Source organism: Cyclopterus lumpus, chromosome 6, assembly GCF_009769545.1.
Source record: "Cyclopterus lumpus isolate fCycLum1 chromosome 6, fCycLum1.pri, whole genome shotgun sequence".
Classification (NCBI taxonomy): Eukaryota; Metazoa; Chordata; class Actinopteri; order Perciformes; family Cyclopteridae; genus Cyclopterus; species Cyclopterus lumpus.
In genome coordinates this window covers 19,207,404-19,226,941 of record NC_046971.1, presented here as the reverse complement: position 1 = coordinate 19,226,941, position 19,538 = coordinate 19,207,404, and the positions used below count along the sequence as shown (strand labels likewise).

Genomic DNA, 19,538 nt, shown 5'->3' with positions numbered 1-19,538 from the left:
CGTGTACACTGCTGTCAAACATTCACACCTTTTATTATAAGGCATTCCAATGTGAACAGAGTCACAGCTTTCTTGCCAAAACAAACTGTATTTGGCAAAGTCCCGCCTCTGTGGAGCTTTTAGAGGCTTTTGTTGTGCTGCACTCGTTACCAAATTAAATTCCCCTTTTCAAGTTTTCACCAAATATTAGGACATCTGCTACAAACGTTTTTTGAAGTGATAGTGCTACTTTTCATATCTTTATAATGTAATCTCACGAGAAAAACAAAAGGATTGGTGGTAATTGGTATTTAGTGATTTAAACCTAATTGGGTGGCGTTGGATGATGTATATATATATCGAGTTCTTCATTTGGCCTTATTTTTCATTGTCAAGATGAAATATCAAACCAAGAACTTTATTAAATTGTGATGGAAAATGCCCTCAGTGCAGCGGTCTGAGATGTATATCTTAACTCACACTGCTCAGGGGCAAATTTCACCTCTCTGAACTACAATACTTTTTTTTATTTAACAAAAACAAAACGTAATTCATCACAAATGTTGAAGGAAGTACCAACTGTATGGCTTTTCTTCAAGTTCATGTGCTCTAGTTCTAAAAGGGGAACAAAAATACTAAGAAGTAGTTCCTGTGAGAGCACTAATTTGAAGAAAGTTTTGAAGAAAGTTCTGAAGAGTCCAAATACCGCGCAGTGCCTGCCAAACTGTGAGCAATGCTTCGGAGGAAAGCTGCTAGCCTGAGGTGTATGCAGAGCTCAGGAGTTATTAGAATGGCTGTGCGGCACAGTCACGGTCTCTCTAAGCAAACATCCTCCCTGATTCTCTTCCATCTTTCCTGGATGAGAAGAAAAAATAAGGAGCGTGCAGGCCGTCCTTTCCCCCAGGTCTGGCGTACAGATGGACGGTAGGCGGGCTCAGGGGCTCATGGTCCTCAGGCCCTGTTTCTCCATTATGTTCCACAGCTTACGCAAGTTGGACTGGGTGATGGTGTCATCCGGTTTCAGTTGAAGCGCTCGGAGGTAATTGGCTTCAGCTTCTTGCAGCTTCCCATTGAGGTGGAGGATCGCCCCCAGGTTCATCAAGGCGGCAGGATACTAAAAGCAACAAAAGAGTCGTGGTCATTTTAGGACAAGAGAGCAGTTTAAAAAGTAGCAACAGCTCAGGGTAGCTTCAAGCTTTGTTCTATGGAAGCATGCTGTGTTAATGAATGGCAATGCAGGACTCAGACCCTGTTATTTAGAAGAAGGTACAATGGTTGCAAAATCAAATCCTTAATTTTCTTGTTTGTTCTTTTTAGTCTTTCTCTTTCTTGTTGTTGAGTCCAGTTTGCATTTGAGTAAGTTTAAGTGTCACATGTTTGTTTCATGCTGCATACTTGTATTGCACTATCAACAAATAAAATGAAGAGAAAGAACATATATCTACATGGAGTACAATCCTCTAAGAGTTAGAAAAGGTGAGCAGATTTACGGCGAAAACTTACTTACTCAGCACTAACGGTGTGTTTAGAGAATTAATTTTGAGAACAATTAAAAAAGTACAACATCATAGGCCATGAATGGATAAGATGAATAATGCAAATGAAATCTAACTATTCAAAATCCATAATTTAACAGGGATTTAAATTTGACCGAAAATGCTTTATATCACCGAACCACATCCAATGACTAAAACAATGTCAATTTCACGAGAGCATTGAAAAATGACAGTCGATGACTACAAGAAGTTCTAGAATATAAAGTTATTTTGTCATTTTAAATAAAGCAGACATTTGCTACGGAGCAGAACACGTTATTGGTGCGTCTGTCAGACGACACAGACACTGTGCAGTGTTTGGAGTTTGGTAACCATGGCGCTCTGCGTGTTCCCGTGTCTTGTCTGGGGCCACAGATGTTCGTGGGACCAACCACCGCTTTGAAGTGGGTCGAGATGAATACACACCAAATTGCTGCTGGTGCCAAGGGGCAGTGCGACGACGGGCGGGTGAGTCATGGGGACGTAAGTACAGGAAAAGTGTCCAGGGTGCAATCACGGTAAGACCGTGAAGTATCTAGGCCAAGGGAGGGGCCACATCTGATCTCCATTTGAGTGAGAAGTGTGGAAAAGATGTCTAATCTTGTCGCAAAGCTACTGTTTTACTGCTCGAGAGTACGGCCATTTTTGTAATTGCCATAGGACACAAGGAATGTCTTAGTCTTTTATTGCAGAGTTTGTGTTTTTTTTCTTCTTATAATTGTCACCCCACGCATCATTGTCACATGGAATGGCATCTCAACCTATACGAGTGCTCTGCCACAAGCCTGAGCCTTTAATTTCTTACTCATGGACCATTCGATAATTCCTGGAACAACTCTCTCTTGCACGAAAGAATAGTGTTTTTTCTATAAACGTTATGAGAAGTGTGTGGCAATGTGAACCATTCACAACAACAGCAGTGCTGTAAAACAGTGGGACCTTACCCACAATGAGTCCATAGCATGCTAGTGGCTATGGGAGGTGGTGCTTTGAGCTTAATGGTAACTTCACAGTGACAATGGTAACAAATTAGCACGTAATGTTGATAATATTCATCATCTTGGTTCAGTGTTTTTTGCATGCTAACATTTGCTAATTAGCTCAACAAAAGAGTAAAGCTGAGGCTGATGGGAATGTCACTCGTCGTGCAGGCATTTCGCTGTCAGGTAAAGTTGGACAAATTCAAAATTCTGGCTTTATGAAAGCACTGGAGAATACGTGAAGGTTTTACTAGTATGACAAATCATCCAGAGGGGAACATGAATGCGTGCGCCAGATTTCATGGCAATCCATTCAATAGTTGTCAACATGTCAACCATATGGCGACGCTAAAGAACAAGGCATCACTAAAGTTATTAGGATTTATTGTGTCGGAACCATGAATGTCTGTTCCATATATTATGCCAAATCATCCATTGGGTGTGAGATATTTCACACATTGTTGACAGAGTGATGCTCCAGGAATCACCATGGCCAATCCACTTCATCCTCTGGTGACCATGACTCTCTGTACACATTTCATGGCAATCCATCCAATATTTGTTGAGATATATCAGTGGTGACCAAAGCTGCTAGATGAGTACACAGATAAGTACAAAAACATGCAAAAGGGCCTTCTTTATGTAACTGCATGATTTATCCCAAAAATATTTAGATCTAATTCAGTTAATGTGGTATTTCTATGACATTTAAAATATGATTAATAAACTTCTATCAGACTCAAAAAGCCACAGGTGACCATTTGAACCGAAACACTTCCCATACAGTACATATCTGATTGGGAGTTATTCTCTGCATATCCATGGTTCAGTTATCATGCATAACTAACCTATTCAGAGAGGTTACCAAACACAGACTTGCGTCATGTGACCATTTATCATGCTCTGTCCTCACCGCAGCTCGTATGCACTGCCCTCCTTTGCTGGACTGTTCTACTCTAGTCTCATAAAACTCTGAAAACATCCCTCTGTTTTTCCAGTGTAAAGCTTGGATGAGTGATGCTCCATGCATGAGAATTTCAATGGGAACAATATGTCCAAAAGTGCTGCTCTTTGCATGGGGAGAATTCCATGGATGAATAAATCAAAGAGAACAATCCTGTTGTCAAGTCTTCCACACCACACATAAACATGCCAATAATGTTGTGGCCAAAGTAAAGAATATTAGAAAGTTACTAGATACCAGTTCACTTACAATAATCCCCTAGCAAAATAATTTTTCTGTGTTTCAATTATTTTTCACGGGAGCACGAGAGTTCTTGACTTTAATGGTCGTAGTAATTTTAGGGCTGTTTGTGCAATAAATTACCTTCTGTTTGACCCACCATTTGAAGGTCAAACCCCAAAAATAACGCTGGGGGATCAATTTGCAAGTTCAGGGGATTTTTACAACTCAGAATGATGCCAGCCAAAATATATAACTGTTTATACATATGGACATAGTTGGAAGTGACAGTTAAGGGGCCACACGCTAATACTGTATGCACAACATATGTGACAAGTAGGTGTTCATGCCATTTTGTGGAGTTCTATGAGGTGAATTGCAATTATCACTTATCCTCAGTCAGAGCCGTAGGTTTGATTTCTGAAGTCGGGGGGGAAAATATGATGAACTTATTAATGATCATAATAAAAAATACTAACATAATAAATGATGCTAGTTAGATACTTCTGATATTAGTATGATGGTCTTTTTTGGAGAAATGTCTGCATTTTGGTAAAAAAATATATTTTGTTGTTATTTTTGGAGGACGGTATTCAGCTGAAGCCCCGAGGAAGAGAAACGCTCTTTGAAGCACATTTTTTTACTGGCCAAATCGTAGAATTAGAACTTCTAGGTCAGTCACTTGAGGCCTTTGGGCCCAACAATACTTTTCCCAATAGACTTACATTGAAAAAGAGATGTTTGGAATTTTGATCTGAACAACTTCCCAGTCCGAACACTTAAATAGCTCTTATTTAGATCATTAGGTCCTAAAAGTTGCCAAACATTTGAATGAGCCTGCACGGCTTGGAGGAGGGGTTAAAGAAAACACTGTGCACTGACATTTTTTCCCTCTGAGTTTGATCAAATATTGCTCAAGTTACCGTTGGGAAGAAAAGATTCACTTTTGACTGTCTCTAAACCTGCATGAAATATTCCCAAAAATGTTAATGTTACTCAGCGTCTGAATCATAATTTCAGCTAATTAACGTGAACTAAATCTGCCTCCACCGACTGATTTGTGTCTGTTAACTCAGTCAGACGGAGGTTTTGACACCGTATTGTGGTGCTTCACCAGGGATGGGCTACAGTGGACAAAGGAGTTTCCTGTTCTTCAACATGTCAGCTGGCTGGTTTACTGCCCCCATGGAGACGTCATCACAGTGAGGCATGAACCCAACTAATTGACACAATAGATTGAGAGATTTACCGTATGGATGACCCAGTTTGTATGAAATGGGGAGCACACTTTTAACAAGATAATGTTAGTCAAGAAAAGAGTAAGGCTTATGATCCCTGGATAGAAAGTTAACTGACTCTTGGTTTTCCTCTCGGTGCAACTCAAAAGATCTTTTCTTCTCCGCCCCTGCAGGACTTATCAATGCCTGAGTTTAGTTTCCTTCCCCACTCTCCCCTATAGGCTCCCGCCATTCCTCCCCCAAGCCTTTCTCCCCCTACTTTGTATAGCTAAGACTTTTGTGATTTATAACCTTACTCTAGCATTCTTCCTCACCCTTGCAACACTTGCAACTCTCTGCAAAACGTTCCCTTGTCAAAAGCTTTAATTTTTTCCTCATTTCCTGCTGCTCTGCAAGCTCTCTGCCTGCCTAGCCTTCCCACACTGGCATGTAGCAGCAGAGGCATGGCCAGCTGTGGAGCATTTTAGCCTTGGCCATAAAGAAACATATGCTGTGAAGGATGTGAGAGTAAAAAAGTGAGGTGAGGTTGGGCACCTGATCATAATGACTTAAGATTGACATTTGGGTTAACGATATCTACATGTCAAAGGGTGCAGAGATCAACCAAAGTAAACCAAGCATCCGCTGGGATTTAGCTCTTCTGGATAGAAGGAATTGTCGGACTAAATCTTTCGAAGGAAGGGAATTGTTCTCTCGCTCAGAGAAAGCCAAAATATGTGCCTAATATAAAACACCAGTGCTTTTGGAGAATGAAGAGTCACGACAAATGAAGAGTGACAGGGTACATGGCTCGAGTCTAGTTGCATAGGAAAGAACAAAGGGTAATGCTAAAGAAGATGGATGAAGATGCTCAAATTCAGCTGCGAGCAATACCAATGACAAAAGGCATCGAAGCAAAAAGGACCAAGAAGGCAAAAAAGAGCCTGAGCCTGTGGATGTGGCCATCTAAGGCGTGTTTGTACAATTACAGATGCCAAGAACTAGTCATGGGAAAATAGCACGGATCTGGGCTAGAAATAGAACCGTAAGGAACACAAACATCCTCAGTGCGTATCCATCAGGTGGAGGCCCAACAGTGGTCTTCTTTATGGCCAACCCTGTTTCCTCACAATCACTCCACTGTTTATCAAGTTTTAAAAAAAGATATCCTTTAAGATTTCCAAACCAGTCCAAAGTTTCTACGCACTTTGATAAACGGAGAAAACCAATGAGCAGCGATGTGAGAGCGTCCCCACAGCACAAAGAGGGGTTTGTGCTCCTTATTAAAAGGTCGTCGGTGGAAACACTCCAACAATTCACCTTAAACCCATGGTTGTCTTACATCATTCATGGTTGAAAGATAGCTTTTCTTAACTTACACCTGGGTTTAATCCGATGTTAAAAATATACAACTCTTTGGCAAAAGGTGAACGCTCCATTGACACTGAGAACAACAGAGATGTGATAGCAGCTAAATGTCATGGTTTCAGTGGAAATCTTCTATTTGATCCTTTTGTTATACTCAACTTTTTGTCTGTTTGTCTTTTTGTCTGTGTATTATATTGTGTGGTTTGTAAGCATTCAGAACTAAGCTTTATTTTTGGTATAACATTGTCCAGATCATTAATCCTAAACTGACTTATTCAAATCATGACCCAGGAACAAACAGGCTGACCAAATGGCAAACATATTTTGCGCCCCCTGCTGCCCTCCCCTAAACAACTCGACCCCTCCTGCAACAAGCGCTCAAAGACTGGACCCCATTCATTTTCAAGATGTCAGAGTCTTTTCAATCTACTTACCCTGGCCTGCCCTTTGAAGCTTGTGATGGATGCTACACAAACAAACCTCTGAGCTTAGTAAAAAAACGTAACCCCTCCCAATTTTCTGAGACTCGCTGACAATGAAAGCCGTTGTGACAAGGCAGACCGGGCAGTAATAATATTGGAAAGCCACCCAGACTGTGTTTGCTCAGTGTGCATCAGGGTAAATAGTAACGGGGGAGATTAGCTAGTGGTTTTACTCACATTGGGTCTCAGGCTCGCTGCTTGTCCGTAGTACTTCTCGGCTGCCTCGTTTAGACTGGCTTGTCTGCAAAGGGAAAACAGAGAGAGGCAATCATTACTCATCTTTATTGCTCCTGGCTTCGGGTGAGTCCTCGAACCCTGCATGTTTACTGGCACTCAGGGGTCACTGAGAAAATAACAGGAGGGAAGAGCATGAGGGATAAGGAAAGGAAAGCCAATCCAATCGCCTGCTCTCCTTCGATAGCATCTTCCACTTGATAACATCTGTGCTGAGCAGTGCACAGCAAGCACTTTCTGCTTTAATTGAACCTTGATGTCGGGACATTTGGCTTATTGTGAACTTCAAGAAAGCTCATCAACAAACCGGATCGGGAATATTCACTGTACATTTCTGTTTACAGCTAGTGGGGGAAGAGATTGTGGTTTGACTTGCTGGCTGAATACTGAGACGCTGAAGGAATGAACAGTGTGGAAACACAACGTAATTTAATCGTACTATCATGACAACCTCGACAGCAGAGTAGATGCACCAAAAGCACGCTGCATATGCCACACTGCGACAACAATGATTTCTGGGGCAGATGGCTTACCAGCATGAGACCTTAGAACCAGAACAATATTGTTCCTGAGGACATAAAATATGCCTTCGAGACAGGATGTCCTATATTATGCTTTTTACCTTCTTTCATAAGCCCCTGCTCTGCCTACTGTTATACACAAACCTGTGGCTCCTTGGTCACAAGGCCTTTCCTGTTATTAATGGTCTGGTATCTCAGAAATCACCTTTATGGTCCACAGCTGCGTGCTTTTCACTGATGGCAACAATTGTTTCATTGCAAACAATTTAACTTTGACGAAGTCAAGGACAGAGTCAACGCCGGCCGGCCATGGAGCCCCTCAAGTCGTAATGATCAAAGGAAGCGAGGCCGTTGGAACCACCGTTTCATTTAGGCTGTCCAGGTCTATTAAGGGATCATCATCCATGTGGTGGCAGATAAAAGGCAACGCTTTGATGTCAGGATTACCAGATCAGTGGCCAAAGTAAATGCATAGTATTTATGTTTGGTTTTAAAGACAGACGTCAAACTTTTTTTTATTTCTGTTATTCACGGAATGTTTTCTTTAGTAAGTTATAACATATTTTCTTATTTAAAAAATGTTAAATATCTGGGACTTCCTGTATCTTGCTGAGTATATTCTTTAAATAGGTTTCTCTGCTATATTACTACTGTATCTGCTGTATTTAGTTATACTAGAATGCTAGTCTGTACTGTCTTTCTAATTTGAACATTTTGAGCTGCGATTTCTTGCTTTTTTACACAAGTGACTGAAAAGTCAACAAAACCAGCTTGGATTTAAGTATTTGCTCTGTAATCCAAATCTACTAGGGACTAAACTATATTGATGTAACCAGATCTTTGTCCTGAATCAGTTTGGCAAGAATTTCACATTCTAGCAAACTGAGACTTCACTGTTAGCAAGGATCCCCTGCCTGAGTGCCGACTCTTACCAGTATCAATCGATAAGTGGGCAATTCCTTCAACGACCTGTGGGCGGGCTCGACACAGCTGTAACTAATTATCGCCAACTCGGGTGTATAACCAGGTTGGGGCTTGGAGCGTCAGCTGAAGCGTCAGGAAGACTCCTCGTATGAAGACTCAGAGGATAAAGACCTAGGAGTCTTTCGGTGGTGGCTGAGGGCGGCTGAGTATAAACATTTCCCTGTGATAATGTGTTTTCTTTCCATACCTGTGTGCACATCTACTCGTAGATATTATAGACTGCGGACTCGGTCACACATGCATCAAAATCCTTCCTCTCTTATTTATCCCACCCGCTCCACACAGACCCAGTGCCTCGTCACAGGGGGCCTCTGGAACTGCCAGTCAGCTAACCGCAAGGCGGACTTCATCTCTGGCTTCGCTATCAAGCAATCGCTGGACATCCTGGCTCTCACTGAGACTTGGATCACACCAGACAACACATCAACCCCTGCTGCTCTCTCCTCGGCCTTCTCCTTTAGCCACACACCCAGACCCTCTGGTCGGGGTGGTGGCACAGGTCTACTCATCTCACCCAAATGGAGTTTTGCTCTCTACCTGCTTCCATCTACCCCACTGTCTTTTGAGTTTCAGCAAGTGACGGTTACTCATCCGGTTCAACTAACCATTGTTGTTCTCTACCGTCCACCTGGCTCCTTGGGAGAGTTCTTGGAAGAACTAGACGTCTACGTCTATAACTACACCTCCAGTAACTTCATCTTCTTCCCCCTTGTTTTCCTCTTTTATCCCCCTGTCTCCCAATCAAGTTCTTACCTTGGTAACCTCTGCCCGCCCAACCACCTGCCCCCTGGACCCCATCCCGTCTCACATTCTCCGGTCTATTGCTCCTGACCTTCTTCCCTTTCTCACCCATCTTATTAACACCTCCCTCTCAACCGGCTGTTTCCCTAACTCTCTGAAGGAGGCAAGAGTCAACCCTCTCCTGAAGAAACCCACTCTCGACCCATCTGAAGTCAATAACTACAGACCTGTCTCTCTCCTCCCCTTCCTTTCCAAAACACTAGAGCGAGCTATCTCTAACCAAGTCTCGTCCTATCTGCACAGCAACAACCTTCTAGACCCCCACCAGTCTGGATTCAAGGCAGGCCACTCAACAGAGACTGCCCTCCTTGCTGTCTCTGAGCAGCTTCACACTGCTAGAGCAGCCTCTCTCTCCTCTGTCCTTATCCTTCTAGACCTTTCCGCTGCCTTTGACACAGTGAACCACCAGATCCTCATGTCCTCCCTCCAGGACCTGGGTATCTCAGGCACCGCGCTCTCACTCTTCTCATCCTACCTCACCGACCGCACTTACCGGGTAACCTGGAGAGGATCTGTGTCTGAGCCTTGTCCTCTGACTACTGGAGTCCCTCAGGGCTCAGTCCTTGGTCCTCTTCTCTTCTCTCTGTACACCAACTCTCTCGGCTCTGTCATTCGCTCGCATGGCTTCACCTACCACAGCTATGCTGATGACACCCAACTGATCCTCTCATTTCTGAATCTGAAACACAGGTAGCAGCACGAATCTCTGCCTGTCTGACTGACATCTCTCAGTGGATGTCCGCACACCACCTGAAAATTAACCTGGACAAGACTTCTCCTCCTTCCAGGAAAAGGCTCTCCCACCCACGACCTGACTATTAACTTCAACAACTCAGTGCTGGCTCCGACTCCGACTGCCAGGAACCTCGGTGTGACACTCGACAGTCAACTCTCCCTGACTGCCAACATTACCGCAATAACACACTCCTGTAGGTACATGCTGTACAACATCAGGAGAATACCCCTTCTCATTCAGAAGGCGGCACAGGTCCTGGTCCAGGCTCTGGTCATCTCACGGCTAGACTATTGCAACTCCCTCCTGGCAGGTCTACCTGCTAATGTCATTCGACCTCTACAGCTCATCCAGAATGCAGCTGCTCGACTGGTCTTCAACCTCCCGAAATTTACCCACACTACTCCGCTCCTCCGCGACCTTCACTGGTTACCGGTGGCCGCCTGCATCCGCTTCAAAACATTGGTACTTGCGTACTGTGCTGCGAACAGATCGGGTCCGGTCAACATCCAGGACATGGTCAAACCGTACACCCCAGCCCGTTCACTTCGCTCGGCTTCTGCCTCGGCTTGTAGCTCCTTCACTTCGAGCTAAACACTCAACAAAGTCACGACTGTTTGCTGTGCTGGCTCCTCAATGGTGGAACGAGCTCCCCATTGACATCAGGACAGCAGAAAGTCTCTACACCTTCCGTCGCAAACTAAAAACACATCTTTTTCGACTATACCTTGAATAGGGAAGGTAGAGCCGTAGTAGCACTTTAGTAGCACTTAAATGGCTCTTACTGATAGCACTTTGTAGTTTAACTTTATTGAAGAAATTGTACTTGCTTGATTCTTGTTGTTCTGAATTTGGACTCATGGTTTAATGCACTTATTGTAAGTCGCTTTGGATAAAAGCGTCAGCTAAATGACATGTAATGTAATGTAATGTAATATTCACAGAAATCATGACTTTAGTTCACCAACAGCTGCAAGTCAAGTGGTGAACTTAGAAACGTAGATTAAAAACCATGTACTACCAATATAGGCACTTTGATATTCTAACAGCAGCGATGGGCCTGTATCTATAAGCAAGAGAGCACCGTTATTATGATGAGTGAGAAATAAAAGCCACGATGTGAGACTCAGGTACAGCAGTGTTTGGGGCTAAATGCATCCACAAGCATGTTAACATGCTCACAATGACAAGATTAACATGCTGGGAAGTCAGGAGGTTTCAGCCCCAGGAAACCACGGACGTCTGTACACAATTCTACGGTGATCATTCAGATAGTTGCTGAGATATTTCAGTCCGTGAGCAAAGCCATGCTGACAAAACACAATCTCTTTTGTGTAATATTGATCTTGAAGAAGTCACCGTGTGTGTAAACATGTTGCGTGCTTCAGAAATACAGACGGACATATGCCACCGCTCTTTATTTTTCCAGCTCTGGTCCAAAAAAGCATTTTACATTCCAAAGGCGATCCAGAAACCGACTCAAGTTGCTGAATTTGTCCTGAGATTATACAGTAAATGTAGGTTTTACGTCCAACCACAACCTCATGTTGGTTTGCCAGTATCACATTTCTGAGAAAAAAAAGGAAACAAATAGAATTGTATGATATCATTATCACATTATCAGAGGAGAGCTGCCACACCAATGACCAAAGGGTCAGCGGGACCTCCTGGGGCTGCAAGAGCACAGGAATAAAGAGGAGGAATGGAAATGGATTATAGGAAATGGATTATCTACAAAGAAAACAACTCTTGACCATATTTTAAATCAACACTGATCTTTTTACTGCGAGATCTTGTTTACTCGAGATGGTCTATTAACCCCAGACATGCACAAATCAGAGCACTGACAGTACTGCTTATAAGCGTTGACATTATTGGATAATAATGAGTGAACAGATTTTAAACAACCGACAGATTTTTTGTGCTTAAATCGCAGCCGCAGTCCCATCTGCTTATTTTCGAGTGAAGAGTTACATTTTGATTTTTAGTTAGAATGCTACACTGAACACAGACATCCTCCCTCAGGTTAGCACTGTGTGTGAAGTCTAATGTAACTTGCTACCAATGTAATTCTTTTATTGACATTATAAGTTAACAATTTATACACTTTCTGTAGAAACCGGGGCGGTTAAAGATGCACAAATGGGCATATCTAACATCATGACATGCCAGTAACATACAGTAATCTTTTAGATATGGTCTATTATATTATTATGTAAGACATGTGGTTTGAATAGGTATCCTGGATGTGAACTATGAGCGCATAACCTGCTTGAGTGTGTCTTTTAGAGATGAATTTTTCCCCCTGCTGTCTGTGAATACACAGATTTAACGTAATGATGTCACAGTGTCATTTTTGGCTTTCACTGACATTTGACACTTTAAATAGTATAAACACATCCCCATTCGCCTCGCCACTAATCGGCCTTTCCTGACCAACATTCAAACTATGTACAAGAAAGAAAAAAAAAACGTTCAAAGGAAGCAGAAGGAAATTATTAGTTTGGAATGGTCAAAAGACCAAAGGGCCCAGGAGGGCAATAAAAGACATTTGTACGTCTGAGAGCGTATGCCTCTCCTTTGAATCTCTTGGAGATTCACTTGTGCCCCCACCGACCGAGAGCCTTTCCATGTCGGCGTCCAAGACAAACACATAAAGAGCATGAGCTGTGGAGGAGTGAGACCCCGTGCTTAGCAGGCAGAATAGTTCAGCCCCAGCATTGCTTGAAGCTCTTTTTTTAGCTGCCAGGGTTCTGGGCCATGGAAGCATGTGGCTGGTGAAAGGAGCCATGCAGGAAGCAGCCTCTCGGGTAAAGAGACACCAAACTCACGACATGGTTTCAATGGTCTTAAAGGAATAGTTCGACATTTTAGAAAACGCTTACCGAGAGTTACATGTGAAGATTAATACAGTAGCACTCTTAACTGTATCCTACATATGAAGCTCCAGCCAGCAGGTAGTTAGTGTAGCTTAGCAGACCGAGTGGGAAAATGCTAGCAGGCTCTGTCCAAAAGGTACAACATCCACCCACCAGCAACTTTAAAGCTCAATAATTAACATGTCTTATCTCATTTGTTTAATCTGTACCAAAAAACGAGAAGTGTAAAAATGACACATAATGCCGTCATGTGTTTTCCATGGAATGAGGAGAAAAAGATAATCATCTGTTATTCCAACTTCAGAGTGTCCCTGCAATATTCAAATCATGTCATCATTTATGTTGCCGTAAGTGGCTTCATTTTGTGAGAGTCACCAATGTGCTGTTGCTCAACAGGGAAATATCTGCCGGATAGCAGAGAGAAACGGCGTGCAGGGTCGGCATATTTTCACATCTTATTCTGTGAATTATGGATTTATTTCAGAGTTGCTGATTGTTGGAGGTCCAGGACTAACGGACTAATAGTTTTGGTTTTATTTTGTTTCAGTCCAATCTGAATGAAGTGTTTTTACAATGAATTAACAAGGCAATTAAGCCTTTATTTGTTCCGTGTAAAGATGTGTATTCATCAGACGTGGCAAACTCGCCACTTGGGCCAGGTTGGCACAGCTTCTCGGCAGGAGAAATAAGCTTTCTCTGACAACATTGCAGGCAGTGGGGATTTCTTTCACATTTGCCATCAGCACTGATCGGACATCCACATAAAAGTTGGCAAATTTTCGCTTTTAGATTGCAAAGTCAACCAGCTGTTGGCTGTGGCTTCATGAGAGCCGTGTCAAATGTCCCACCTAACTCTCTGCAAGAGAGAGAATACGCATATGTCCCAACATGTCATACCATGCCTTAAGAGTTCTGGTCAGCAGGCAGTTGTAATTGAAAAAGACTTGAATTGCCTTTGATGCGTTTACAGAAGGAAATCTCTACACAGGGTCATCATTGTGTAGGTCTATTCTGTCAGTGGGGCATCAGACACATTTCCACTGGCTCGTGTTCAGAAACACAACAGCTTGTGGGCTGCTGAAGTGCGTCAGCTGAACCGTGCACTGATTTGGAAGCTGACTTTCAAGCAGGAGCAGAGAACGAGTGAGACGGAGTGCGAGAAGGGTATGGAGAGAGTCAGAGCGAGCATATGAAGAAACATTAGCTGTAAAGCATGCTAAGACAAACCAGCAGCTCTTCGGCTGGCAGTGCAGCGAGAAAAGAGGATTACAAAGTGCAGCCAAGGAAATCACACTGGCTGAGGTGGAGTCGTGTAAGCCCCTGGATAAACCGTGCAGACAGTAGACCTCCCTCTCTCACACAGAGCCTCCTTTCTACTCCACCTTGGAAAACTGTGGCCCGGCCGCCTCATCCACAAAGAATGAATTACAGTACATGCAGTGTCTTTTTTTTCTTTTTTTTGCACGTGCTTGGGCTTTTGAAATCATTAGAAACAGAATCGTTCCAATCAAACACTCACCTGAGCATGTGGGCCGCACTGAAGACCACATCAAACTCCCCGCTGTCGAGGCGTGCGGCTTTCTCTGCCATCTCTGCGGCTTCCAGCAGCCGCGACTCTTCCAACAAAAACTGACCTGGTAGGGCAGGAGAGAACAGCACTACTGTTAGAGCGCTGAGGGATCCGCACAGAGGCCCAGAGGGATACACCGTCAGCAAGTGTTGCCTTTGGCCCCGGTAGAGGAACAGCCTGGACTGCCCCCTGAAATAATACGCCGATACTAGATGGGAGTGCAACATCCCGTCACTCAGACTCATTTGTTCAGGTTAGCCGACCTTGATAGATCTGTTTCTTTAGGATGAAACCGTTCCTTGTGGAAGTTTTGTGTCTCATTACGGGTGCGGCCGCGTTTGGAGTCGACCTCTGTGGACCCGCAGAATGAGATGGGATGGTGGAAGCCTCACGGGGCTCTGAACAGGGGTCGGACCACTTGGTAAGGGCCCGGTTGAGCGAGGTAATAACACCCTGTTGACTTTGGTTAGCCCCACTACTGTACCAGCATGCTAAGCCACTATGTGAACCTGAGCATATTTTCCTTAATAACTGGGGATGAAATTGAAGCCATGAGTATTGGGCCTGAGGTGAGAGGCAGATTGTAAAGGAGTGTATAACAGCTCCAGGTTAAAAACACATCTGCGGTTATGGAGGGTTTATGATATATCAAAGCAAATCTATGAGTGATAAAGGAAAGACAGGCCCTGCATCAATACATTTATAAATACTTTTCAAAGCTGTGTATACAGACTTTGATACTGTAATCCCTGTTCATCATGTAACAGCGTGGTTTTAGGGGAATATTGGAAGATGTAGTTCGGAACACAGAACCAGTCTGAGTACAGTGGGAAACTTGAGCTTTTTGGTTTCTGGTTAGCAACTATCAAAACAACTCGAGTTATAAATATCTGGCAGTACATAAGACTATGTTGTGTTTTCTTGAGTGATAAACTGTTAATATATTAATCTGTGAAGAATATGGTGCTGTAAAATGGTTTGTGTCTGAGCCATTAAGAAAGGGGAGGCGCCACCTTTAATCATCAATCAATTGCATGTATATCTATATTCCATTCTTTGCCTCTGAAATGAGTTATTAACGTAGACATAATAAAGTACTTTGTGAAAATGCAAAAATCCACCATTAACCTGGTGTGTTGATGGCTTGAAATGTCACATGCAAGCTGGTGCAATGACAGCAAGCTGACACTTCAGTTCATCATGAAATGCTATTTCAGACAGACAAGGCCTTTAAATAAAGGAAGTCATTAACTTGTCTGCTTATTTAAAATCAATCTTACTATTGCAGTAATTACATTGAGGAGGTAACGCAACTGCAACTTTAAGTTATATGGAAACAAGACAAGAGAGATGCTGAAAAAACGATCTGAGGAAATCCTCCTCTCCGGTTGGGATCCTCTACTAACCAAAGACAGACGGACCCCGTGGCTGATTAAGGGAAGAGATGACAAACTGCCACGGCTGTACTCGAGTGCATCACGTATGTGTTAAATTGACAAATAATATATTTGAGGATGTAAAAATAAAAGAATAAAAAACTCCATACTTACCATAATGCATATAGCAGTTGCCTTTTGCGGGATCCAGTTGGATGGCCTTCAAGAAGTACCTCTCCGCTTCTGTTTTCTGCCCCTAAGAGGGATGGATTAAACAGCGTCATTATTGTTTTAACTGCTCCTCAAAACGACTCATTATAAAAAATACCGCACTCAACTCAAAAGCAAGAATATCTCTTTGTTTATCCAATGTCCCTCTCCAAACCGCAGACCTACTTTCACAATACATCTTAATAAAAGGACATGCAACACACGCACCGCGAGTGTTTTTCTTTCAAGATCATGTGTCGCCCTGTCAAAAGTACACGCTTTGGCACAGCAGACCAGGCAGAGCAAAGGCTCATTCATTACAGACTTTTTTTTTTTTATCTGCGCAAATAACACTTCCAGAGCATAACCACAGATTGCCGGTGTGTGGCCCGGCTGCAATGAAACAAGGCAGCGGCCAGTGGGTGGAAATGGAGCGAGACGAGAGGAAAGAAATGTTGAGGGCGATCATATATCTATAGGGATCTGTAGGTTCACACAAGCACACAGGGGTGCATGGCACACACACGTACACACACACACACACACACACACACACACACACACACACACACATATCTGTGTGTTGCACCAACGTTTAGACGGATAAAAGACTCCATACTGGGAGGGTGAGCATAGCATGATGAGGAGAAGCACCACTGAAGCCCTGTGGACCTGAAGTGCTCCCTCAGGTCCTTTGGGCTGTGACACGTAACCAATCATAGCTCAAACGGAACGGAGCAGCTGGCCAATGGTGGTGCCAGCTGGAACTTTGACACATCCCTTGCTCTCAGTTGGGCACCAGATGCCATCTGATCAACAATTAACAACGCACACTCATCTATAAAGGCGGATGTTTTAGCATTCACAATGCAGCCATTAATGTGTGTTCCATCACAAGACGATGCCTCCGCATGAATAAAACATACAGTGTATTGTTAAATTGGAGTTGTGTCAAGTCTTTCAAGGCTTATGGTAAAATACAAAATCGTCATAAATGATGAAAGATTTAAAAAAAAAAGGAGAAATAATGTATATGAATTCAGTGTGAAATACAGCAAATGCTTCAGTTTAGTCCAATAGAAAGAATGGGCTCAAATACAATCAGTACAGTGTAGCAATAATGTCATATACTTAGTGAAGTGTATGCCTTTTCAGTGAGCTGTAGATTCAATAAATACATCATTTTCTAATGTAAATATATAAGTGGGGTTTCCCTTGATGCCGCGGAAAATCAAGCCTGTGCTATGTTTAATAGAGTTGATGGTGTCCAAGTAGCAACCACAGTTCCAGTCTGAAAAGCATCCTCCCTGCGCATTTTTATACTCTTATTCACAGATGTAGGAATGTGTAAGTTTGAGTATCAGCTGTTTTTATAATTACAGAGGCCGTCTGTTTATTAAACCTTAGAATAAAGCTTTCACACATTGAAATGAGTTGAGCAGTTGTAAGTGGTTGGAGGATTTCTACTATGACACGTCTATGGATATTAATGGATACCATGGCCAGAGTAAGATACGGTATACGTTTGTAGTAATCCCTAGATAAGCAATTTGTTACAGTTGTTGTTGTATTACATCACAGCATTGTATTTCATCTTCAGATTATAACACATTTGGCTCACTTGTATGCCTCTATGAATAATCATGAAACCCAACCTGCACAGATACTCAATGTTCTCTCAGCAAGGTCAATCATGCCAATGCTTCCAACCCAATGTGAGTTGATTACTCCACTACTCATCTAAAGTGTGAACAACTGCGCGGGACAGGGAGAGAAATGAAGTTCCTCTTATTCTTTGTGCCAGCCAGCAGTTTTCTGCTTGGATCAGGATTGGTTATTACCAAACGTCCATGTCCATACAGTATGTGTTGTGTGTTTGCAGCAATTTCCCACATCTCTTGAAATGACTCTTTTTAATTGAAAGTACCTCGAGGCCACTCGCTTTGGAAGGGAGGGTGTGGAAAACACCAAAATAATATGGGAAGTCAATAAAAAAAATGGCAACCATTAAACACATCCACTTCTCATTCTAGTCTGCTTGCTGTCTGGATACAATATCCTCCCTTCTGTCACACACATGCTGAGAATATTGGCGCATGCATTACACCTCAAACCTCCTGATAACATCAGATAAACTGCAGATGCAGCCGTGGCTCTGTGCACACCGAGGTGATTATGAATGACGCCTGCAACGCATTAGCAGAGGAAATGATGAAAGTAGATGACTGGAACCAATATCGAAAGCACCAGGACACCCGTGTCCATCTCCGACCTGTGGTTTGCGCAGAGAGCCCGAATCAGTGTGTGTCAGCAGAGGTGTGGAGGGGTCAGCGAAGCAGGGGAGGGGGGGGGGGGGCGATACTGATCTGGGTTATTAATTCTCTATTCCGCTCCTATATCTTCCACCCCTCATCCACAAATCACAGGCACCACCGTCTTCCTCTCACCCTTCTCTGACCCTGCAGCCGAGCCCCATCGCGAAGTCTCTCCACTTCCCCCACGGGGATCTGGACCTCAAAACCCCTGGCGGTATCTAAAGTTTCTTCATCACTCACAGTGGTGCCACAATGTAAGGGATGAAAGGAGAGGGGGCCGTTGGGCAGGTCAACTTCCTGCCTGGTTTGGATCACACTTAAATGCTGTTGTCATGAGGCACAGAGACTTTCCAATGCATTTCAATAATAAAAAAAAACCCTCCTTTCTTTCACATCTTTTCTCGTGATAAAGACACTCTAAGCTTAGCCAAACAACTTAGTTCCCTGAGCATTATTTGCACTCACATGATCACGGGGGCTCAAAACCTCTGTACCATTCTTCAGGGTCAGAGATACACAGAGATGCCTCCCTGCAGGTTTGAGTTCTACTTTCTAACAAAATCAATAACACTTTCTTTTATAAAATGAGTTTCTCTCAACGGCCCACTGCATCCATTGATGAGTCCACTTCACCAAGTCGAAACACTTGGTGAACACTTCTGAATTGTGTTGTTCCCAGTTGACTGTCCTCACTGACAGCCCATGGTTTCAGATGGCTGTTGTATCCAGAGAGGAATTCACAATTTAACAGGCGACTTTTGTCTGCGGTGTCAGCTGAACTATTCTTTAAGCTGGCCATTAATATGTCTGCGAATGGGAAAATTAATCTAGTGCGGTGCTGGAGCTCCATTTAATTTTAGACACACAATGATCCACAACAGCAGGACTTCTACACAGAGGACACACTATGACTATGTAATGAAATTATGGAGCCACAAATGTACGATGCACATGAGGAAGAATCAACACAATTATCTAATGACATTATAAGTTTGACATTTCAGAGTTAGATGAAAGGATTGTCACCACCCTCCAGTCTGTGCAGTGTATATGGAGCCACCACCAGCGACATTATCTTAGCTTAGCATAAAGACTGTCAGACGAGCCCCTCCAAAGATAACAAAACCTGCCAGCATGTTTACACCGTTGTGTGGATTTAACAACCAAGATT

General features: G+C 43.2%; 1 protein-coding gene across 1 annotated transcript in view; it reads right to left on the bottom strand.

Annotated features, from left to right (window-relative positions):
• Window positions 1–913: 913 nt before the first annotated feature.
• Window positions 914–19,538, bottom strand: part of tmtc2b (transmembrane O-mannosyltransferase targeting cadherins 2b) — an 85,970-nt gene continuing 67,345 nt past the window's right edge. The window contains exons 9-12 of the mRNA XM_034535483.1: window positions 16,017–16,098; window positions 14,416–14,530; window positions 6,922–6,985; window positions 914–1,093 (exon numbers count right to left, since the gene is read on the bottom strand). Of these exons, the coding sequence (XP_034391374.1) occupies window positions 914–1,093; window positions 6,922–6,985; window positions 14,416–14,530; window positions 16,017–16,098 (441 nt within the window). The remainder of the gene's footprint in view (window positions 1,094–6,921; window positions 6,986–14,415; window positions 14,531–16,016; window positions 16,099–19,538) is intronic.